Source organism: Bos indicus x Bos taurus, chromosome 18, assembly GCF_003369695.1.
Source record: "Bos indicus x Bos taurus breed Angus x Brahman F1 hybrid chromosome 18, Bos_hybrid_MaternalHap_v2.0, whole genome shotgun sequence".
NCBI lineage: Eukaryota > Metazoa > Chordata > Mammalia > Artiodactyla > Bovidae > Bos > Bos indicus x Bos taurus.
Genome location: NC_040093.1, coordinates 21094511 through 21118367, shown reverse-complemented (window position 1 = coordinate 21118367; position 23857 = coordinate 21094511). Strand labels below are relative to the sequence as shown.

General features: G+C 46.2%; 1 protein-coding gene across 2 annotated transcripts in view; it reads left to right on the top strand.

Moving 5' to 3' along the window:
- Positions 1 to 20510, top strand: part of KIAA0355 (KIAA0355 ortholog) — an 84867-nt gene extending 64357 nt beyond the window's left edge. For both annotated transcript variants that reach the window (XM_027515968.1, XM_027515969.1), the window contains exons 7-14: positions 1261 to 1419; positions 4135 to 4232; positions 7782 to 7907; positions 9028 to 10061; positions 13958 to 14123; positions 14865 to 15002; positions 17363 to 17441; positions 17929 to 20510. In XM_027515968.1, the coding sequence (XP_027371769.1) occupies positions 1261 to 1419; positions 4135 to 4232; positions 7782 to 7907; positions 9028 to 10061; positions 13958 to 14123; positions 14865 to 15002; positions 17363 to 17441; positions 17929 to 18240 (2112 nt within the window). In that variant the 3' untranslated portion in view covers positions 18241 to 20510. The remainder of the gene's footprint in view (positions 1 to 1260; positions 1420 to 4134; positions 4233 to 7781; positions 7908 to 9027; positions 10062 to 13957; positions 14124 to 14864; positions 15003 to 17362; positions 17442 to 17928) is intronic.
- Positions 20511 to 23857: the final 3347 nt, after the last annotated feature.

Genomic DNA, 23857 nt, shown 5'->3' with positions numbered 1-23857 from the left:
CCAGGAAGTGTGTGGAAGGGGTTCAAGGAAACTTTGGCATTTAAGAGAGTGGCTGTGACTATTTTATAGTCACAGGGCCATACATGAACTTCTTCAGGCATGTCCTGTATCTGCCACTGTGGACTCTCCTTATGGTACCTTGATCAGAGTACACTGTTGCTGTGAAGTCCAGCTTGTTGGGAGAGTTCTGGATCATCGGTTTGTTGTGAGAGAATGTAACGCAGGAATAGCCAGATGGAAGAGGCGCCTGGGGCAAGGCCTGGGGAAGGGACTTGGTGGCTTCCTGTTCTCTCCAGGCAGCACAGTCCCAGCACCTCCCTGTGTTCTCCAGCCCAGAAGCTCCTAGGGTAACTTTTGTAAAGAGACTTTCGCCAAGTTAATTTCATTTATGATTTTGTTCAAAGTGTATAAAATAAAAGGTTTTGAAAGTACACTATAAAAATGTTGTTTATGGTTATGCTCTTGGGACGGGCTCTCACTTCCTGGCTGTCTCACAGCCCCAGCCTCACCCCCACACTTATTCGTCAGGTCTTTCTCTACTTTAAGTCCTCTTCTCAAGGGTCACATCCCTTAATCCTCTAGCTGAGGCCCCCTTGTCCTGTGTTACTATCAGAACCTAGGAGGCTCTTATGGTTAATGTTTCAGTGAAATAAATAAGAGGAGAAATCTTGCTCTAGTACTCAAGTAATTAGGACCGTTTGTGGAGCGTCCTATGTGCCAGGCATGTGTTAAATGTTTCCCATGTATCCTCTCAGTTAATGCTCACCCATGAGGTAGGCACAGCCCTTTTCCCCACTTGTCAGAGGAACTGGAGCCCAAGGCCGCACAGTTAGAAAGTTGCAGACTGGAATTGGAGCTTATGCTGACCACTTTTTCATCCAGAATAGGAATGAAGTTTTCTGGTATTTACTTGTATCAGATGATTTCCTTTCCTTCCTTATTCAGAGGGATTCAGAACTTCAGAATTCCTTAGCCAATTTGCATCAGTAGATTGCTAAATAATGCTGTGTTTTGTGCTAGAATAGAAATCACATGTGTATTAATGCACATGTATCCATATCTAGCCAGTCACAGGTTTGAGAAAATCTTTGAAGGTAATTGATGAGAATTACTTAAGAAATCAAAAATGAAGTGACTTGGGAGAAAATAAAATTCTCTTCTCTTGAGGGCTATTTTGTACCTATAAATGCATTTCCGTAAATTTTGGAACCTTGTATGGCTTTATTTTGAGGTGTGAACTCTCTTTTTATCAATCTGCAGCATACGATGTTACAGCTGATCAAGGAGGCAGGCTGCTATAATGGAATGACACCCAGGGACGACTTTCCTGTGACTGAAGTCCTGAACCAGGTGTGCCCATCCACGTGGCGGGGTGCCTGCAAGACTGCTGTGCAGCTGCTGTTTGGCCAAGCTGGACTGGTGAGTGAACACTTGTGAAGGACAGGGGAGAGTAGAGGAAGACATTTTAAGCACGTGAGCATGTGGTGTGGGCTCACGTGTGAAAACATTGGATAATATAAACAGCCCTTTGGTTGCTGCAGAGTTTAGACAAGATGGGAAAGGAAGAGCATCATTAAAAGGTCTTTTTTTGTCCTTTACTAGATTGATGTTATGTATTTGCAGGGGACCTAGTTGCAAAATGGTGTCTCAGGCTTTCCAGATTTTAAGGAAACCATTACATTAGTGATGATTTGGTAGGCCCTTTCACCTGGCCTGACTCTCCAGGGCTACAGTGGGTGTCTTTCTGTTGCTCAAACACAGCAGCCTTCTTCCTGTCTCAGGTTTTGCCCTCGATGTTCCTTTTCCCTGAGAATACTCCTCTCAGATCTTCATGTGACTCTCTCTTTCTCATTTTCCTTACATCAGCTCAAACATCACGTCCTCCGATGATATAAGTATTGCCCCATCCAGTCACTTTGTATCCCAGCTCTCTGTATATCTCCTTTTATACAATAAAAATAACAACAGCAACTCCAAACTAAGTTTGATCTCTTCACCTTTGGTGAGAAGAATAACTTTTGCCACATTTGGGTGGGTTAGGAAATCAACATCTAGGTGTCTTTAATTTTTGTTTTTTTTTTTCACTATTTATTTGGTTGCACCGGGTCTTTTGTTGCTGCATGTAGGATCTAGTTCCCTGACCAGAGCTCAGACCCGGGCCCCCTGTATTGGGATTGTGGAGTCTTAGCCACTGGACCACCAGGGATGTAACAACATCTAGGTTGTTGTCAGGCGCCTTTGATCTGTGAACCTTATGTATTCATCCTATGTTCTAGCATGAAAGATTGCTTTCTGAAGTGTTATAGGTCCTCCTCCAGGGGATCTTCCTGACCCTTGGAGGAAGACATGGCAACCCACTCCAGTAATCTTGCCTGGAGAATCCCATGGACAGAGGAGCCTGGCAGGCTACAGCCCAGCAGGTCACACAGAGTCTGACACGACTAAAGCAACTTAGCACACATGCATAGCATTTTAGAGATTAAAGGAAGCTAATTAGAGATCAAGATAATTAAAGAACTGTTTCTACTCTGATTCCTACTTTATTCATAAAAGGAACTGTTGGGAGGATGCAGTCCTTCTGTTTGGTGTGGGTGAGCGCTCCAGTGGCCCAGCTCAGGGTAGTACTTGCTTTGTAGAGGGCCAGGTGGGGCCTGTCCACAGTGTTGAGTTACATTTCCCTTAAAATCTGTTCCATAGTATAGGAACTCCTGAGAAAAAGAGTAAACTGGAGACCCCTGGAGCCCACTGCTTTGAGTAGATTGATCCATATTCCCAAAGACCATTTTAAGCAGCAGCAGCAGCAGGGGAACCATGTCAATAAGTTCTCTAGAAAGGAGAATGTAAAATAAGGCAGGAAGACCCAAAGGCGGTTTTGAGAAAACATCAGTTAAAAAAAAATGTTCCATGTTATTCAGAGAGCAAAAACTTCTTCCTAGTTCTCTGCTCCTTGATCCCAGGGCACCTTTGTGTGTGACTGATGAAAAACTTCAGATTATTGTTCTGGGATGGGAGGAGAGAGGAAACACCTGCTTGTTCCAACAATGGCTATTACTTGGACAGGAAGTCTTTCCTAAAGGACGCTGCAGACCAGCTGTGGGAACTTACAGCTGTGGAAATCGGCTCCATTAGATGCTGAATTTGGAATCCTAATAAGCAACTCTGCACAGCTTTGCCCTTCCTAAAATATTACAGATTTGTTTTTAAAGTGTTTTATGATTATTTTCTTAAATTTCTTTTAGTTATTTGAAAATATATTCATCACTTTGTTACACCCTTTGAATTACAAAGGATACTATATCATCTGTGTAATATTAAAGACTCTCCTCAGGACTTCCCTGGTAGTCCAGTGGTTGAAACTGCACTTCCAATCCAGGGGCCACGGGTTCAATCCCTGGTCAGGAAACTAAGATCCCACATGCTGCATGGCACAGCCAAAAAAACGAAAAACAAAAAGCTGAAGAAAGAAACAACTCTCTTCGAGGGAGTTCCCTGGTGGTCTAGTGGTTAATACTCCATGCTTTCGTAGCTGTGGCCCGGATTCAGTCCCTGGTTGGGGAACTGAGGCCCCACAAGTGCACAGTGTGACCAAAAACAAAACGAGAGAAAATCACTGAGAAAGGATTGGTTCTGCATTTTTCCTGAAGTAATTCTGTTCTTATTGATGGTTGAGGATAAAATGGCCTTAACAAAAAGCCTCACCATCTTCTGGCTCATATTTGGTCATTACACGTAGGCTGCTCTAAAAGCATTGGTTTGATTTTTAATGACATTTTTACTTCTTTCAAGTGCATCAAGTGAAAAAATACTTAGATGAAGGAAACAAAGTAATTCCTAATTAATGTATTTACAGCTTGGAAGAAGTACTAAAAATGATTGTGAAGTTCAGTACATCCTGCACCTAGAATGCAGTTTCTGTTTTTTTGAAGTATTACTGTTTTCAGTCATCTTTATTACTTGCTGTTGTCTCCATGGGATCCTGGCTGGCCTGTGTGTTTCTGTGTTGCCAGATAGTTTGCTGTCTTACCAGAATAGTTCTTACCAGAGTCACTCAGCATTGATAGGCTCATGCATTTGATTTGTTTATGATCCATTTTTCTCTTTGAAAGCTGATTGTTGTTTTTGTTTCTCTCTTAGGTGGTAGTTGACACAGCACAGATTGAAAATAAAGAAGCCTATGCCCCCCAAATCAGTTTAGAAGGCTCCAGAATTGTGGTTCAAGTCCCATCCACATGGTAACAGAACTCTTACACTAACACAGGCCTAAGCTTTGATTGATGTTTGCACATCTTTGAAAAGATTGCATTGCTTGTGACAAATTTGTTACTGAGTCCACAGCTTTTGAACAGAGTATATCATTTTCTCTAAGTCACCCAGCATTTCTCTGAAGCTGAGTATAAAACATAGAATTTCTTCTCCTTTGTTCCAGCAACAACCCTGCTGACCTAGAGGTCATGTCAATACATACCCAGTGTCATTGAAAATCAGAAGGCAGACTGAGCTATTTCATTTTTAATTATTTGCTTATATTTATAAACTTATAATGAAGTATTCTTAATTTATTCTAACAAAAGCCCCTACAAATCAGTAAGAAATGGGCAAAGCACATAGACAGGTAAATCAGAGGAGACATGGTCAACGAAGAGGTGAAGAACATGTATAACCTCACCTAACAAAGAAAGGAAGGCAAAGCGGAAAATACAATGTCATTTTGCCCATCATGTTATTAAATTGTTTTAGAATAACAGTACTAGGTTTGGTCCAGACTGTACAAAAACCGGCACAGATATTGTTGAATAAATCACACAGCCTTTCTGGAGGGCAGTTTCATTTGTCAGAAGCCTAAAATAAGGGCTGTGACCTCAGCAGTTCCACATCTAGGGATTTATCCTTGTGATGTGCCTACAGATTCAGTACAGTTTTATTAGTAAATAGGAAAAATTAAACATATATTGGAAGACTTTTGCTATTAAAATCATGGGCAGAATGAATATTTAACTATATAGAAAATGTTTGAAGTAATTAGGTAGGAAGAGGTAGTAAGGAATAGTGACACTATTTGGGCCCGTGTGGACTAACGTGGTATTTGGGTAATGCATTTGAATTCTATTTAAACCATTTCTTCTTGAAATGTGAAGGGGGTCCAGTGGAGATTCTGCTTAAAGTTTTAGAATTTGTTAATATATCAAGTGTGAAAGCAAAAGTGTTAAGTCACTCAGTCATTTCCAACTGTTTGTGACCCCAGGAGCCCAGCAGGCTCCTCTGTCCATAGAATTTTTCAGGCAAGAATGTTGGAGTGGGTTGCCATTCCCTTCTCCAGGGGATCTTCCTGACCCAGGTATCAAACCCGGTCTCCTGCATCGCAGACAGATTCTTCACCATCTAAATGGTTGGTGATTGACGTCATGTCCCAGAATCTCCCTTCTGTGAGTTTCTCCACAGATTTCTAAATTTGATTATTAGTTAATTTATATTCAGGTCTTCATTCCTATCAAACAGTAGATTTTTTTTTCTGGACTCAGCTTGCAGGATCGTAGCTCCCTAACCAGGGATTGAACTCGGGCCCGCAGTAGTGAGAGTGTGGAGTCCTAACCACTGAACTGGCAAGGAATTCCCCAAGCAGTAGATTAAAAGCTCACATTTTGTAAGAGTTTTGTGTTCCTGAAATTGTTTTCTAATTCAGGTTCTTATTGAAAAATATTAAACTTAACTAGGATTCTCATTTTAAAGAAAACATTTCCAACTCTTGGATAATTGGGTGGATATAAACAGCTAGTACTAAAATGGTTAACACTGCAGTTTACTTCCAGAACTCTCCCTTTATGATTGATTTCCTTTGTAATTCATTGCCCGTCCTTGAAAGACCTCACAAACTGCTCCCTCTGCTGGCTACTTTTGGTAAAAATGGCACAGTTTTCATGTTTTTGTTTCAAGTTACGAAATATGTGCTTGTTGAGAAGAACTCAAAAAGAAGTAATTGCTTTATTCCAACTTAGAGAAAATGAAATTATTAGCAAAACTAGTCAAGAATTTATTATTTGCTTTGCTTTTAGCATAATGAAGTATCTAGATTCTTTTTTCCCCCCAAAAGTAGTATCTTACTTAGGTCCCTGCCCTTAACAGAGCTGGCTTTGTAATGGCGTGGGGGTTGGGCAGGGGACTGTTAATAAGCGTAGGAGTTAAGTTCAAGCACTGGCAAGTGTACAAGGGGAATAAGAGTAGAGTGACATCATCTGTTAGAGAATAACAGGTAGAGATGGCAAGAGGAAGCTATTTTGGATGAGGAGGTCAGTCATGAAGGGTCTCTTTAAGGATGTGACATTTGAGAGGAGCCTGCCACGCAGAGAGCAGATGGGGAAAGCATCGCAGGCAGAAGGAACAGCAAATGCAGAGACCTGAGGAGTGCACTGGTGTGACTGGAGGTATGCTGGGTGGGGGTGAAGACAGGAGTCGTGGAAGCCAGGACTTGCAGGGTCCCTGGGGGACTAGGGTTTTATCTAAGAACAGGTAGAAGGTTTTAAGCCAATCAGGGTAATTTGTCAAAAAGAATAGGTTTAGTTTCTTCAGGGGATTTTACTGATGAGTTCTCAAGACTGATGAATAACATAAAAATACCATTCTGTTGATTTTTAGAAAGAAATTATTAGTATCACCAGAAACCATAGTACTGCTTTCTGCATGACCAGAAAATGCTCGCTTAGTGGGCGGACATGTGACCAGCCAGATCACAAGCAGAAGTTGGCTTGAGAGCATAGAGCAAGTATGTCCTGGTGATCAGCGATTCCAGGCTGAGAGAATCTGGTGCGTGGACCTCAGCCAGGTCCACTGGCCAGGATTCTCTCCTAGGAGCCCAGGGTCTCGTCGGGTGCTGGAAGAGCTTGCCTTGTTGCTTGCTTTCTCCAGGGTTTCTGAAACTGGCCAGCTCACACCCTCACGTATATTTCTTCTCAAGCCAAAGTCACATTGGGGAGTGCTGCTGCCTCCTTAGGATGGCTTTGGCAAGTGTTATTTAGCTGAAGTGTTATTTAGCCTACTATTTAGCCCCCGGAACACTCGGTAACAGACAGCATCTTCCTGGTTCTCCCTCTCAGAAAACGCCTCTTGGTGGAGGTGCCCGGGGTGGGCAGTGGGGACCTGAATGCCAGCGGGAAGGCAGCTCTCAAAGGGGAGCAGTTGAGGCAAAGGCAACAGCATGAGAGATCCTGAGATGTGAGCAGATCCAACATACTCAGGGCGTATGAGAAGCCTCGTAGTTGGGACACTGTAAATAGAGGAAACAGTGAAGAGGACTGTGTCCAGAGAGGCAGGAGGCCCAGGTCACAGAGTCTGGAGGGCTGAGCTGAGGGGTTTGCATTTTATTTCAGCCACAATAGGATGCCACTGGAGGGTTTTGCACAGGGGAGTGGTGTGTTCAGATCTGTGCTAGAGGAGGCTCACTCTCTTGCTGTGTGGAGGAAAGTCAGGGCTGAAGCTGGTGTAGGACAGTGAAAGGGCGTTAGGACACCTGGAAGGCAGCCCCTGCACTGAACTCTTCTCTTCCTGCTAAACAGATTCTAGACAGTTAGAAATCTGCCGAGACGCCAGGCCCTGTTGTATTTCTTCCCCCTCCTATTACAGAGCAGCAAGTCCCAGTGTTAGCCCTGTCATCCTCTAAATATTCTTATGATTACTAAATTTTTCTTTGGTGCCAAAAGTTGTGACCTTTTGTATAAGGCCTGCTTGAAAATTGGAACCCTGTTGTGGAGAAGGGCAGCCTAGACTCACGCAACTTGGTTGGTGCCTAGGTGCCTGAAAGAAGACCCGGCTACCATGTCCCTGCTGCAGAGAAGCCTAGATCCCGAGAAGACGCTGGGCCTGGTGGACGTGCTCTACACTGCGGTGCTGGACCTCACCCGCTGGAGGGCAGGGAGGTGGGTGTCCCTGCCGAGGAGCAGTGTGACCACTTACAGGGTCATGTGAGCTCATGTCACTCATAGTATGTGAGTAAATAAGGCATGAAGGGGAACTTTGGGGCAACTTGTTATTTGGGAATACTTTCAAACTTATATAAAAGTTGCAGGAAGAGAACAGAGAATTGCCCTTTATTTACCCAGACTCCCCAGTTTGTGAACACTTTTGCCTTCATTTGTTGTATCATTTCAGAGTTAAGTCCATCAAGAGCATTTTAACCAAGCTCACATTCTCCCTATGAACTCAGAGCAGAAAGGTGTTTAGAAAATTTACTTATATCTTGCATGAAATTTATTTATATCTGAAAGTACTGACAGTTGCAAGATTATCTATTTGTGAATAAACTTTAGAACTGGTAGAGACCTTGAACATTTAGCCACAGGCCCTCTGCATGTCTTCATTCCTGAGCACACAGAGGCGCAGAACAGCAAGGTGACTTAACCAGGGTCACTGCAGCCATCACCTGCCCAGCTCCCATCCCATGCCCTTTCCATCTCTAGGACTTTCTTTCAGTACTGGAAAAAAGTATGCGGGAAACTTTGGAAGTAACAACCCTCTGTTCTTGGCACTGTCTGTGAATTACCTTCAGAGACAAGCTGGGCTGCCTAGTGTCCCTGGGACCTGCCCACTCACCCCTCTCTGCTGTGTGGATTAGTCTCTCGACCCTCTGCTGGATCTGCCAGGCTCCCCTGTCATCCAGGCACACAGCCGACCTCTGCCAAATGCATCTCCCACGCTAGATGAGGTGTGCTTTGCTCTCCTGCGTTGCAGTCAGAGGATTTCACTCAAAAATCCTCATGCCAGAATCCTAATGTAGTTTTCATGGCCCTGTGTTAGACATGGTGAAAGTGAAAGTGTTAGTTGCTCAGTTGGATATGGTAGATGTTTTATAATAAATATAGATAGTGCTTAAATTACGTACTCTTAAAACTTCTGGGTGTTTATGAAATAAATGAACCCAATTCCAAACAAAGAGGTCTTTTTATTCTTAAAGTCTTTCTTGAACACCAAAGCAATCCCATTTTATTGTCCAATTTGTATACTTTTCTTTTTTTTTATTTTTAATTTCTCTTTCAATAGGGAACAAGCTTTACCCTGCATACAGATCCAGCTTCAGAGGGAGATCTGTGATTTTGGAAATCAGGCTGACTTGCCTTCTGGGAATGGGAACAAGTCTTCAGGTGGCCTGCAAAAGACATTCTCCAAGCTGACCTCCCGGTTCACCAAGAAAGCTTCGTGTCCCAGCTCGAGCAGCAACACGAGTTATTCCATTCCAAATACCCCTTCCAAAAACATCTTCATAGCCGGGTGTTCAGAAGAGAAGGCCAAAATGCCCACTAATATGGATTCAAGGCTACAAAGCATTTTGAACATTGGCAATTTCCCTAGGACTGCAGACCCTTCACAGTCAGCTCAGAATTCCAGTAATCACATGGCCAATGGTTTTCTCCTGGAGAGGCGTGACAACTTCCTGCAAGGGGATGATGGCAAGGACGAGAAGGGTATGAATTTGCCAACCGATCAGGAAATGCAGGAGGTGATCGATTTTCTCTCGGGCTTTAACATGGGCCAGTCACACCAGGGCTCCCCGCTGGTGACACGGCGTAACTCTGCTGCCACAGCCATGGTGACTGAGCAGAAGGCAGGAGCCATGCAGCCACAGCAGCCGTCACTGCCAGTGCCCCCACCATCGCGGCCACCCCAGGCTGGGGCGCACACACCTCTGACACCCCAGCCGGGCCTGGCACCTCAGCAGCAGTCCCCAAAGCAACAGCAGCCCCAGGTCCAGTACTACCAACACCTGCTGCAACCTGTCGGACCGCAGCAGCCCCCGCCCCAGCCCCGGGCCCCTGGGAAATGGGTACCCGGCTCATCCCAGCAGCCAGCGCAACCTGTCGGAGCTGGTCTGTCTCCCCTTGGCCAGTGGCCTGGCATATCTGATCTCAGTTCTGACTTGTACAGCTTGGGTCTGGTGAGCAGCTGTTTGGATGATGTGATGTCGGAGGTTTTGGGACAAAAGGCACAGGGACCTAGAAATAACACCTGGCCAAACCGTGACCAAAGCGATGGAGTCTTTGGGATGTTGGGAGAGATTCTGCCTTTTGATCCTGCAGGTATGTGAGCCCCCTCCCCACCTTGGGGTTTTAACTTAAGTAGTATCACCAAGGACTTTATAGGGCCTGTCATGGCCTTCCGTGTGGGAGGCAGTGACTTAATCCCCTTTAAAGACCCTTTCTCACTGTCTGATGGCAAGTATGGGGCAGCTCCAGCAAAGGGAGGAAGCAGTAGTTAGAATGAGTCTGAGAAGGTAAGTGGAACTATTTTCTTATTTTGTAGACGACAGAATTGAGGCTAAGAGAAGCCGAATGACTCAAAGTCCCATTAGTCAAGAGGGCTCCAATCTGAGCCCTCCCATTCAGGGCAGCCAAAATGGCCCTTCGTGGGCTTCTTTTTTCCTAATTACATATTCTGTTCTGTGATTCTCTTTTGCTTAAAGTCTAGAAGCCATGAAAGGTGGTAAAGCACCCTCCTACCTTCATAGAATTTGGCTTTTCCTGGCCTACACAGTGTGAAAGTTCGCCAGAGTTATCTCAGGAAATTAGAAAAAGAATTTAGAAACAAAACAAAAATAAACTAGGAGGAGGAGTTACATATAAAAGTTGTTCTACACCTGAAACTAAAATGATATTGTAAATTAGCTATACTTCAATTTCAAAAAAGGATAAAAGCTAAAGCTAAATAAATTTGAAAGAAAAATATAGTAAACATTATAAATCTAAAAGACGGGTCTTTAGAAAACCAATAAAATAGAGAAGCCAATTTATTGTAATCCTGATTAAGGCAGAGCAAAGAAAAACAAGATTAGGAAAGAGAAAGGTAGCTACAGATAGAGGAGAGATTCGGACAAGGCAGTAGCAACCCACTCCAGTACCCTTGCCTGGTAAATCCCATGGACGGAGGAGCCTGGTAGGCTACAGTCCTTGGGGTCGCTAGGAGTCAGACACGACTGAGCGACTTCACTTTCACTTTTCACTTTCCTGCATTGGAGAAGGAAATGGCAACCCACTCCAGTGTTCTTGCCTGGAGAATCCCAGGGATGGGGGAGCCTGGTGGGCTGCTGTCTATGGGGTCGTACAGAGTCGGACATGACTGAAGTGACTTAGCAGCAGCATAGGAGAGATTAAAAGAACTTTAAGGGTTTCCCTGGTGGTTCAGTGGTAAAGAATCCACCTGCCAGTGCAGGCGACACAGGTTCAATCCCTGATGTGGGAAGATCCCATGTGCCACGGAGCAACTAAGCCTGTGTGCCACAACTACTGAGCCTGTGCTCCAGAGCCTGGGAGCCTCAACTACTGAGCCTGTGCACTGTAGAACCCGTGCTCTGCATCAAGAGAAGCCACCGGAATGAGAAACTGTGCATCACGGCTAGAGGGTAGCCCTCACTTGTCACAACTAGAGAAAAACCTGCACGGCAACAAAGACCAAATAAATAAATAAACCATTAAAAAAAAAAAAATACTTTAAGACATTATCACATATGATGTGATGACACCATACTAGAAAACTGAATGGAAAAGAGAATCTTTTCTAACAAAACATATGTGATCAGAATTGCACCAAGTAGTGGAAAACCTACCCAGTCTATTCCAGGAAAAGAGATTGGAAAGGGAGTTATGAAGCCAACATGATTTTACTGTAAAAATGTAACTTTTTATGAATGTAGATAGATGCAAGAATATGTAGCAGTATATCAAAGGAGTTATATCTGGTTCACTTCAGTAGTATAAGATAGTTCAGTCTAAGGAACTCGGCTCCTGTACAATAATCTGTTATTTCACCCAGTAAATGAGAAAAATTCATACAGCAGAAGATGCCATCAAGACATTTGGTAAAAGACACCAGCAGTTCTTAAGTAAACTCAAAACATGAATAGAAGGAAATGTCTTGAATATGGAAAAGATTATCTACCAGTAGCCAGTAACAAGTAGTACTTTGTACAGTGAAACAAAGTCATTCCAGTTAAATCAAGACCCAAACAGTGTGGCAAATGATACTACCAATACCATGTGACTTTGTCTTGAACTTTCTGGCAAATGTAGCAAGACAAAAACAAAGGAAATAAGTGGTATAATATTCGTTAGGAAAGAGTTTAAAAAAGCACATCTCTTGGGACTTCTTCCCTGGTGATCCAGTGGCTAAGACTCCGAGCTCCCAATGCAAGGGGTGCAGGTTCAATCCCTGGTCAGGGAACTAGACCCCACATGCTGCATACAAGATACAAGATAAATATATACAAATTGATTATTTTTTACTCTAATTTAGCAAATGGAAGTGAAAAATAACCGCCACAAGAGATTTCCGACCAAGTGAACCCAGCATTATCTAAAATTAAAGGAAAGAAATTTTTTTTTATGTCTTCTCAGAATTCTTCATACTGCTGCGTGTGCTCTTTTGTTCTTGCTCCCCTTGTGTGGGTGGATGTGGGGCCCCTACCTTGGGGAAGGTCTAATGGTTCCATGCTGCTATGGAAGAGCAAGCTCCTCTGGCCACCACCAGTGGGGGCTGCTGTGGTACATTTTTTCAATCGCTGAGAAACAGTGTGTACATTTTTTGACAGTCCTATAATTAAATCCAGAGTATTAATGGTGTTTGGCATAACTTTATCATCTTTAATCTCTACTGGGGCCCAAACAGCCTGTATGTCGTTAACCTAGGAATCCTACTAGCTTTTCCTTCTGTATATCCCTTTCTTAACTTCAAGTCCTTCATGTAGCTTCCTGCAGATGCCACCCCATCAGCATAAGGTCTGCGTGGCTGTTTTTGCAAGATAAGGACATTCTGGAAGGATGAATTCCAGAAGGCACCCTTTCAGGCAGGGTCAGCTAGAACTGAGTGCCACCTCTGCACAGGCGCACGCAGTCCCTGCGCGCCCTCTTGTGGCCATCTTCGTGCAGTGCACACATGGTGGCTCCCAGAGAGAGCACTCTAAGGATTGAGCCCTGGTATCTTTCCCCCCTTGAAGCTAGAAAGTATTCACTCATGAGTCATATTCAGTTTGTGACCTACAGACATTTTCCTACTGTGTCTTTTTGTTTGACTTTCTCTAAATGTCTTCTGTGCTGTTTTTCTTCCACTGGTACTGGCCTGCACATCCTTACTCAGTTCTGTCCAATATGTTTCCATCCACTTCTTCATACTTAAATTTCACCTTACTCACTATCACTCTTATGATCTTCAGGCTGAATTAGCAGGTCTGCCTTCAGTATCCAGGAGAATATTGGGTCAGACTTGAGCCCAAAGGGGAAGACCGGGTATTCTCTATCTGGCTGACCCTAATGCTTTGATAACTTGCAGGTTATCTCTTAGTTGAAGTCATCATCTGATCCTCTTAGTTGTTAAGTATGTAGCTCCAGACATTGGAAATTTTTAAAGTAACTAGTATTTGCCCAGTATTTTTGCCTGGAAAATCCCATGGATAGAGGAGCCTGGTCGGCTGCAGTCCATGGGATCGCTAGGAGTCGGACGAGACTGAGCGACTTCACTTTCACTTTTCACTTTCATGCATTGGAGAAGGAAATGGCAACCCACTCCAGTGTTCTTGCCTGGAGAATCCCAGGGACAGGGGAGCCTGGTGGGCTGCCGTCTCTGGGGTCGCACAGAGTCGGACACGACTGAAGCGACTTAGCAGCAGCAGCAGCAGCAGTATTTGTCTTTCATATTGGCTAAAGCAGACCTTTTTATTCTCTTTGTGCACATTCAGCTTGCCCTGCTCTAGGCAAACCCCTTCTCACAGTCCCTATGCACACACCATTCCCCATCTTCAGACCTGTGTGCTGAAAGCCCCATCTCACCACAGTGAGCAAATTCTACAGCCCACTCTGGGCCGCACGCCTGGCAGCCCCTCACCACTCATCACTGTGTTTGTCAACAGGACACCCTCAGATGGTAGGGAATGAAACAAGAGGCCAGTTTGGCCCCCAACCCTGTTTATTACTCTGTCTTAACACAGTGGGTTCAGATCCCGAGTTTGCACGCTATGTGGCAGGAGTGAGCCAAGCAATGCAGCAGAAACGGCAAGTCCAACATGGTCGCCGCCCAGGCAACCCCCGAGGCCACTGGCCACCCATGGATGATGCCCATCGGACCTGGCCTTTCCCAGAGTTCTTTGCAGAAGGGTGAGTGCTGGGTGTGTGGGCGGGAAGCTGAGTTTGGGGTCTGGGTGTTCTGCAGGGGACCTTGGTATATACTCTTAACAGGCCATTCATTTCTAGGCCCCCACGTGAGAATGGCACATGGTCAGATCTTAGGGGTCAGAGTTTCGTGACTGACTAGGATGCCAAGTGGCATGTGGTGTCCCTGTACATACACCATTGGTATGAATTGATGATTTCTGAGACAGGCTCTTCTGCCCTGGACAGAGATCTTATTTGGTGGTGTTTGGGACATAATTGCATGTTCAACACAGTCTTTAGCTGAAATGAGCATGGTGATGAAACCTGTGTCATTTATGGAATGTGATCCTTATAGCCTACAAAAAAAAAAGCAAAGGTGTACAGTTCAGATTCTGATGTATTGAGAGAACTGTGGATTTTCATCATAAAGACCTTTGGGGGAGTGAATTTTTTTCTTTTAACACCTCTTATTGCTCCCTGATTAATAACTCCACATAGCTAAAGACCATCTCAGCTTTTTGTTTGCTCAAACATGAATTGCATATATACACCACAGCTTCTGAGGCATTTTTAAAGGAAGGAGAGAGACAAGGGACCACTATTGGGTTGTGAGATAAGAGCAGGGAAAAGACTGTTCCCTTAGGGCTGGGGTGGGGGTGGGTGTGGGCCTGACCTCAGGCTGTCTAGCTGGGGTCCAGGCTTGGTGCCTGACGCCTGGGACCAGTTTCTCTCTTTGGCTTTCAGGGATGGCCTGCACAGCGGCTGGGCGGGGGCTCAGGGAGACTCAGCCAGCTCAAGTGATGAGACATCCTCTGCCAACGGGGACAGCTTGTTCTCCATGTTTTCAGGGCCTGACCTTGTTGCTGCTGTCAAGCAGAGAAGGTATGATGAAATATTTAAACCAAAGAACAGAGGGGTGCATGGATGTGATCCACAGCTTAGTCCTCTACAAAGCTCAGTAGCCCCATTGTTTCCAGGTACCCACATTGAGAGAGGGAGAGGACCTTTTCCAGTACTGTCTTGCTGAAGCTTGGGTGGTGATATAAAGTTGGGCTGAGTTTTTACTGGGAGAACAGTCTCATACTCATGGTAGCCCAAAACACCCGTATGACAGGCTAGGGAGTATTACGGAGAGCAGGGTCTGCTGCTCTGGGTCTGCTGAGGCTGGTCTGCATCTTACAGGGGACAGGCCTTTCCGTGGGAGGAGTAGGGCCAGGACAGCCAAGTTCTGGTCAACTCACCAACAGGCTTTGCAACCCCAGACATGGGCCTGGCCCTCTCTTACCCTCAGTTTCTTCATCAAAGGTGGAACTGGATAAAAATAACCTCTCAATGGTATTTCAAAGTTGAAAAAAAGTTACAGAGTATATTTGGAGCTAAAGTTTTCAAGTGTAAGTGTTAGTTGGTCAGTTGTGTCTAATTCTTTGCAACTCCCATGGACTGAAGCTCTTTAGGCTCCTCTGTCCATGGAATTCTCCAGGTGAAAATACTGGAGTGGGTTGACATTCCCTTCTCCAGGGGATCTTCCTGCCCCAGGGATCAAACCCAGTTCTCCTGCATTGCAGGCAGATTCTCTACCATCTGAGCCACCAAAGGCATTATGTTTTCAAAAGTAGTATCAAAAATGAAAACGGACCCTGAAAGAAGAATTTGTTTAGAAAGAAATGGAGAGACTGTTGTGGGTGTGAGGAAGCAGAGGCCTGCCTGGTCGAAAGGACATGAGCAGGAATAGAAAGCACATAGGGTCGCCTGGGCGTCAGAAGTCATGCCCATGTGTGATAGGACCAGGGTCTGTCGGATAAGAGTGGGGAGCAGGTAGATGAAGATGGAAGGGCACCTGCGTCACGCAGACTAGGATACACAGAGGAGCCACTGTGATGTTGGCAGTGATTGCTGATCCAGGCTGGGGCGCATTCTCATGCCCGGCCCTGGGCTTGGCATTCACGTACATTTCCTCATTTAATTATCACAAACACTGTGTTTGTTTACTAGGGCTATCATATCAAAGAACAACAGACTAGAGAAGTATTTAACAGCAGGGATTTTTCTCCTAGTTCTGGAGGCCAGAAGCCTGAGATCAAGGTGTCAGCAAGGTTGCTCTCCTCTGAGGCCTGCCTCCTTGCCTTGCAGCTGGCCCTCTTTCCCGTGTCTTACATGGTTCTCTCTGTGTACCTCTCTATCCTGATTTTCTTTTCTTATAAGGACAGCAGTCCTGTTGGATTGGAACCCATCCTAATGACTTCATTTTAACTTAGTTGTTTAAACAACTTATCTCTAAATGCAGTCACACTCTGAGGTACTGGGAGATGGGGCTTTCACATATGAATTTGTCCTTTATTCAGTAGCTCCTGTCATGTACCAGGCACTGGTGATAGAGCAGCAACAAATCAAAGTCCTCTTCTTCATGAAACTGATATTCTACTGAAGAAAGGCTGATACAAAAATCCAGTATGTTGGTTTGGATTAGGTTCTATAAAGAAAAATAAAGCAGGGTATGAGGGCAGAGAATGCAGGGGACAGGTGGATTTCCTGTGTTCCAAATGAGAGTCAGGGAGGCTTCTGATGAGCAGAAAGCTGAACAAAATGATAGAGGAAGTGGCAGTGGGGTGTGGGAGAGAGAAGAATCAAGGGTGAGATGCAGGGTTTTGGCCTGAGCGTCTGTGTGAAACAGTGGGTGTCATGGACCCTGATGTGGAGGACTGCAGGAGTGGGACTGAGCCTTGAGAAATGCAGACTGGAAATTAGAGAGGCTGACTAGAGGTCCAGCTAGTCACCACCTCAGCAAAGGCCGCTGCTGCGTACTGGAACGCTGGTAGACTGATTTACCTGGCTGGCTGCCTGCTACATCTGCTTTTTTCCTTCTATTTAAATTTTTTTCACGTTAGTGGTAAAAGTAACAGCTGTTTTTTTTTTTTTTTTAAGTCATCTGTCTCCAGTGCATGGTAAACAGTCAGTCTGTATCTGTTGACTAACTTAACAAAAGGCTGGAGCTGGCGGACTCAGCAGCTGAAGCAGCAATGCCAGTCCTCATGCCCGCTGCCCCCCACCCCCAGCCCAGCCCTGTCACGGCCTCCAGAAGGGTACCACACCATGGTGACCCACCTTTGCCTCCTGCACACAGCGGGCCCAAGGCCTCCCCACCCAGAACCAGTGCCTAGAGACACCCATACCAAGCAGCTAGGTGTGCCCTGGAGGGAAGCCGGGTGGCAGGCAGCCACGGCCTGAGTTCTGGGTTCTTTCAGGAAGCACAGCAGTGGTGAGCAGGAGACCAGCGCGCTGCCCTCACCGCCTCTTCTCACCGCAGTGGAGGACGTGAACCAGGTATGTGGGCCCTGCTCTGGCCACAGAGGGCTGGCTTCATGGATACCATGGGCAAGGTTCCAAACCCTTAAGTTTTAAGAGTTGGGTGGGGGGTTCTTTGTGGTGAACAACTCTCTTCTATGGTTTTTGTCTAAATGATCAGCCATCTCAGCAGACTCGAGCCACGTGCAGAGGAAGTTCTGGGGCTGTGCTGTCCAGAATGATGGCCATTAGCCTATGTGGCTACTTAAGTTGAAATTACTTCAATGTAAAGATTGAGTTCCTTAGTTGCACCGTCCATGTGTGGTGAGCAGCTGCCATACTGGGTGGCATGGACAGAGCACATCTGTGGTCGCACGCTCCGCTGGACGGTGCTGCTCCAGGACTGTGGGGAGGGCTGGGGCTCGCGCCGTTTCCTCAGTGGGAATAAGGACTGGAGACTGGGGGAGGTGGGAAAGGAGGATCAGTTGCCAGAAATGCCACTAAAATGCCCTCTTCTGTCTCTCAGGATAACAAAACCAAAACGTGGCCGCCCAAAGCCCCCTGGCAGCACCCTTCCCCGCTGCCCAGCACCCTGCCTGGCCCAAGCGCACCACTCTATGCAGTCGCCAGCCCCGGCAGCCAGTGGAGCGACACCATGCAGATGCTGCAGTCCCCGGTGTGGGCTGCCACCAGTGACTGCAGTGCCGCCGCCTCCTTCGCCTACGTGCAGACCCCGCCGCAGCCCCCGCCCCCACCAGCACACAAGGCAGCCCCCAAGGGCTTCAAGGCCTTCCCTGGGAAGGCTGAGCGCAGACCAGCCTACTTGCCCCAGTACTGACCCCAGGCCCGCCTGCCCACCCGCCCAGAGCTTTTGGGGCCAGGGGCCCCAGCCCAGGGCTGACTGGCTGGCAACAGCCCCCCAGAGGACCAGTGCACCCCTGTCCCAGGCAGGGATCCCTGGGGATGGAGGTGGTTGGCAGCTCCAAGCCTTTAAGGCCTGGCTTCTCAAAACTCTGGAGGCATCAGACACCTGGAGGGCCAGATGAAGATAGCGTTTTCTGACTCTCCTCAGGGAGATGCTGGGGGATGTTCGAGTTTAATAAGCACCTCTGGTGATTCTGATGTAGGTGGGCCACTGGCCACACTTTGAGAAACACAGCTCTCAAGTTTGTAGACCCCACTGCGTGTGTTGGGAAGGCGTTGGGGCTGAAGGCTGAGAGCAAAACTGACCATTCTTCTGAAACCTTCTCTTTCCCTCCTTAACACGTTGAGTGATGACCACACCAATCACTGTATTTTATAGCTATTTTTCATATAGGTTTTTAGTTAAAGTATCTCCTGCCTCAAATGCATTGAATATTTTAAGATAACAAATAGAGTGGCTGGAGGTTTTTCAACACTATATTTAAGCTTCTATGAACTGGGCAAAGGATAGCATATTTGTGATGAGAAGCAATCACCTGGGTTTTCTGTAGATGGACAGCCCCTCGCCACCCCCAGCAGCACCCAAGGGGTGTGACCTTTACCGGATTTACAAAAGCAGGATCATAGCCCTGATGGTGCGTGGAGATGAGCCTGCTGGCTGCTGTCCGTGTGCGGGATAAAGCTACACCTTCTGCCCTCATATCTTTCCACACACGGCCAGAGGCTTCAATAAGGTTTCCGAGCGTGGGGTTGTGGTCAGGGGGGCTGCAAAGAGACACTTGAAATTGCAGTAACATTGTGAGCTGGCTCAAGACAAACCAATTAAGATGTAGATAGGAATTAATTTAAAAGTTTTTCTTTAAAGAAAAAAATAAACCACCTCATTTTCAGTTAACATGTGCTGTTAAATAGATAACATCCTGTGGATTTAGGGATATTTTTCCAGCCAGAATGGATCCAGAAGAATTGAATGGTGCTTAAATTGAGAAATAATAAATATATCTATATAGACTAGACCTATCCCACTGTATATTAATTGAGGTTACAGAAGTTCTTTATATAAAACTTATTTAAATTTTTCATATTTCATCTTTGAAAAAATCTAATTGAGAAAAATCCATAATATTTTCTGGTATGAAAGTTTGACAGTATTAATATTTTTTTTTATATTTTCTTAAATCATTAAACCATTTTAATATATGTTAACTACTAATAAATGGTTTATTCTTTCTAACTCCATATAAGCTTTTCCAGCAGAGATTGTAATAACACAGTTATGTTCTCATTTTTCTATGAATATAAGTAAATTTATATTTAAAAATACCAAAAAGAATATATATATATATATATGTATGTAGACACACTAATTATAGAGGACCCTTAGGGTGTCTGAGCCCAGCCATCTGAACCTTTAGTACTGTGGTGCCAGGCTGTCTCCAGGCCTCGGGTGTTGTCTTTTGTGCTGAGTGGGGATGTCAGTGCTGCCTGTAGTCATGATCCTCTCACCGTGGGTTCTGAACATTCACCTCACCATGTTTACAGAGAACTGTTTTGTACATAGACTTTTCAGGCACGTGCTCTGCACCGACCCTGGTGGCTCTTGTCCGTGTTGGCTGTCACTGTGTGTGCACTACGTCTGTTGTTATCTGTGGCTGTTTCCTTGTAAGATAGTTTTCTTCTCTCCTTCAGTGATGTGTCTCCAGTACCCCGTGTTTCGAGTTCTATTATACTGAAGTACCCTTGTTTTAATAGTGCCTCCCCAAAGACCTCACTCTGGACAGAGGTCAGTCCTTTATGCTCCAGCGCAGGTGACATCAACATTGCTAACTGTCACTTTCCAGTCTGTTTTTCTCGATTAAGGAAGGCATTTTGTAATTGCGTCTCCATGGGCTGTGAGACTGTGTGAAGCTGTTTGTGTAGTCTCCTTGTGGGTGCTGTGTTCTCAGCACCGCCTTGCTTTGAACACTGGTAATTCCAGGTGCTGCGCTTGGCAGAGGGGTCTCGCCAAACGCATGTGTGTGCGTGTGTGAGTATGTGTGTCCTTTGTGTGGCCAGGCGTGGCTGCCTTGCTCGTGTGACTAGTTACAACGCTTCCAAACTGGAACTCTACATTTTGTATCTTACTTTTAAAGCTCCTATAAGTAAAATAACTATTGGCTTTATTAAAATATACCTTTAATAATTTTTGGATCTCTGTCTAAAATGAACTGCAGCAGATGATCATGTCAGAAGCCCTGTCTGATTCATTACTTTGAAAAGCTGCACACGAATAGGTTTTTAGGTCAGCCTGTCCTCTGATTCTGAGCCCTTGCAAGGGTAATACCTCTGGGGGTATTAGGATAAGCTGGGGTTGGGGGTGCTGGCGTACAGAAAGTGGGACAACCTACCACATCTCTTCTGTTGGCTTCCCTGAGGCCAAAGCTGAAAGGGCCTGTGTGTGGCCAGAGCCACTATTGTGGTGAAGGAGGCCACCTGAAGAATGCAGACTCTCCTTGGGTTGTGGTCTGCCAACACACACATTCCACCAAGTGTGGGCACTTGTGAGCTGCCCAGCCAGCCTTTCCAAGAGGCAGATGAGGTCTCCCCTAACTCCACCAGACACCCGCCATGTAGCAGACCCTCCCTCATAGGTACAAGAAGGACCAGGTGCACTGGATGGTGCCATCCTGCTGTGGAGAAGGAGAGATTGTACAGTGGGAGCCACAGAAGGAGGGGGAGTTACAGGGGAGTTGCAACTCATTTTCACTTACAGCAAGACAGCATTTGATTGAAACTTTTCCCATGCACTTAAGAAAATGGAGTGAATGAGTATAAATATATAACCTACCAGTACAAGTACCACTCTGGCTTCTTTCTGCTGAGACTCCCAGAAGCTGAGCATGGGGACATTAAATACACCTCAAGACAAGGTTACTTAGTAACAGCCATGTTGTATGAATATTGCTAAGGAAGACACTGAAAGTTCCTATTAAAATGCTGCTGCTAAGTCGCTTCAGTCATGTCCGACTCTGTGCGACCCCATAGACGGCAGCCCACCAGGCTCCCCGTCCCTGGGATTCTCTAGGCAAGAACACTGGAGTGGGTTGCCATTTCCTTCTCCAATGCATGAAAGTGAAAAGTGCAAGTGAAGTCGCTGAATCCTGTCTGACTCCTAGCGACCCCATGGACTGCAGCCTGCCAGGTTCCTCTGTCCATGGGATTTTCCAGGCAAGAGTACTGGAGTGGGGTGCCATTGCTAGCCAGAACATTTTATAAATGTTAAACATTTATAACAAAATGTAAACATTTTATAAATTGTAAACACATTTTATTCATATGTGTTCCTATTTAACATTAGTACCCAGTGCTGTTCTCCAGGCAAGAATATTGGAATGGGGTTGCTGTGCCCTCCTCCAGGGGATCTTCCTGACCCAGGGATTGAATCCGAGTCTCTTCCATCTGCTGCATTGGCAGGTGGGTTCTTCATCACTAGCACCACCTGGGAAGCCCATATTCTTGCCTGGAGAATCCCATAGACAGAGGAGCCTGTAGGTCTACAGAGGGTTGCAAAGAGTCAGACACAACTGAAGTGACTTAGCACACACCCACACACATGGTCCTGTTCACTGAATTCTAATTGACAACAGTGGTGGAGACAGGAGTCCTGTAAACCCAGCTCCATCCTGAATGGGTGGGGATGGAAGCAGACAGATGTTCACCAGGGCCTCAAGAAGGTCCCTGGGGGCTTTGGCTCAGCTGAGAAATGGAGGAGGACACACAGGCAGGTCCTTATGAGTCTGGTGACCCTCCTTTTCCATCTGGGGTTCCTGGGAGAGTGGACATCCAGCTCTGGGAATGTAGCTGAAACTCTGCATCCCAGCCATGTTGCTGGGAAAGGACGGCCCACTGTGCGACCCCTCTCGTGATCTGCTTCCTGATGCGGATCCAAGAAGTAAATCCTGCCAAAGGTCAGCTCCTTGATTCCCAAAAAGACGTGTGTGGACAAGTGACTGTAAGGGTCTCAACCACATGTGCCTGGGAGTCTGAGGAACCTCTGGGGCTAGGCTCTTGGAAGTAACACAAACAGATGGCCTTAGGATCCACAGGGGCTGGCTGACTGGGCCCAGGCCTCTGCTTGTCTGTGAGGGGGGCTGTATGTGGGCCTAGGTGAGGAGGAAGGATTGTTTCCCGAGTGTCACGTTCATTTCAACATTTACTATCGTCACGCTCCTTGCTAGGATAGGAGCCAGGCTGCATAGAAAATGAAGTCTCTGCCTATAAACTCCAGAGAAGGCAATGGCACCCCACTCCAGAACACTTGCCTGGAGAATCCCATGGGCGGGGGAGCCTGGTAGGCTGCAGTCCATGGGGTCGGTAAGAGTCGGACATGACTAAGCCACTTCACTTTCATGCATTGGAGAAGGCAATGGCAACCCATTCCAGTGTTCTTGCTTCGAGAATCCCAGGGACTGGGGAGCCTGGTGGGCTGCCGTCTATGGGGTTGCAGAGTCGGACACGACTGAAGTGACTTCGCAGCAGCAGCAGCGGTCCATAAACTCAGTCTTTGAGGGAAGACAATTCCCTCTTTCCCGTTCTCGGTAAGAGATACATATTCAAGCACTCAATGCTCAGGCAGAAATCCTAGAAGACATTTTTGATCTTCTTTACTCTCCTCTTTCACTTAATTAGGAAGTGCTACAAGCGCTACTGTGGTCTTCCCTGGTAGTTCAGCTGGTAAAGAATTCGCCTGCAATGCAGGAGACTCCAGTTCGATTCCTGGGTCGGGAAATTCCCCTGGAAAGGGACATGCTATCCACTCCAGTATTCTCGGGCTTCCCTGGTGGCTTAGACAGTAAAGAATCTGCCTGCAATGCAGGAGACCCCGGTTCAATTCCTGGATAGGGCAGATTCCCCTGGAGGAGGGCGTGGCAACCCACTCCAGTGTTCTTGCCTGGAGAATCCCATGGACAGAAGAGCCTGGAGGGCTACAGTCTGTAGGGTCACAAAGAGTCGGACACGACTGAGCGACAAAGCACAGCACAGCACAGCACAAGTGCTTCTGCAAGCATATTTCAATTCCACAAAGTTCTTACATCTCCACTGCCATCAACCTGGTCCTCCCCATCTCCTGCCTTTCCTTCTCAGGCCTAAGGTCTCCTGGACACCCCTGCTACCTCGAGGAAGCCTACCGACGGTGCCCACGTGCCTGGGCCTTTCCATCAGTTCTGTGCGGCCAGAGCTCAGCCTCTACCCGGCCTTGTTTAGTACTCCGCTATAACGTGTCTTTGCACATGTCCCTCTCGCCAGAATCAAAGCTTCAGTAGAGCAAGGAGTAAGTCTTGTTCATGGCCACAAGTGCAGAGTGCAGAACACCGCGAAGCAACTCCAGATAATACAGATGAAATGAGGTGCCGCTAAGGCCAGAGGCAAATTCTAATACAAAACCAAAACACAGAATTAAGACTTGAATCGGTTTTCACATCGGGCTAAAAGAATACGCAATGACCAGGGTTTGTACTAGAGCCGCAAGGAAGGGGTGTTTAGCTCTTTAC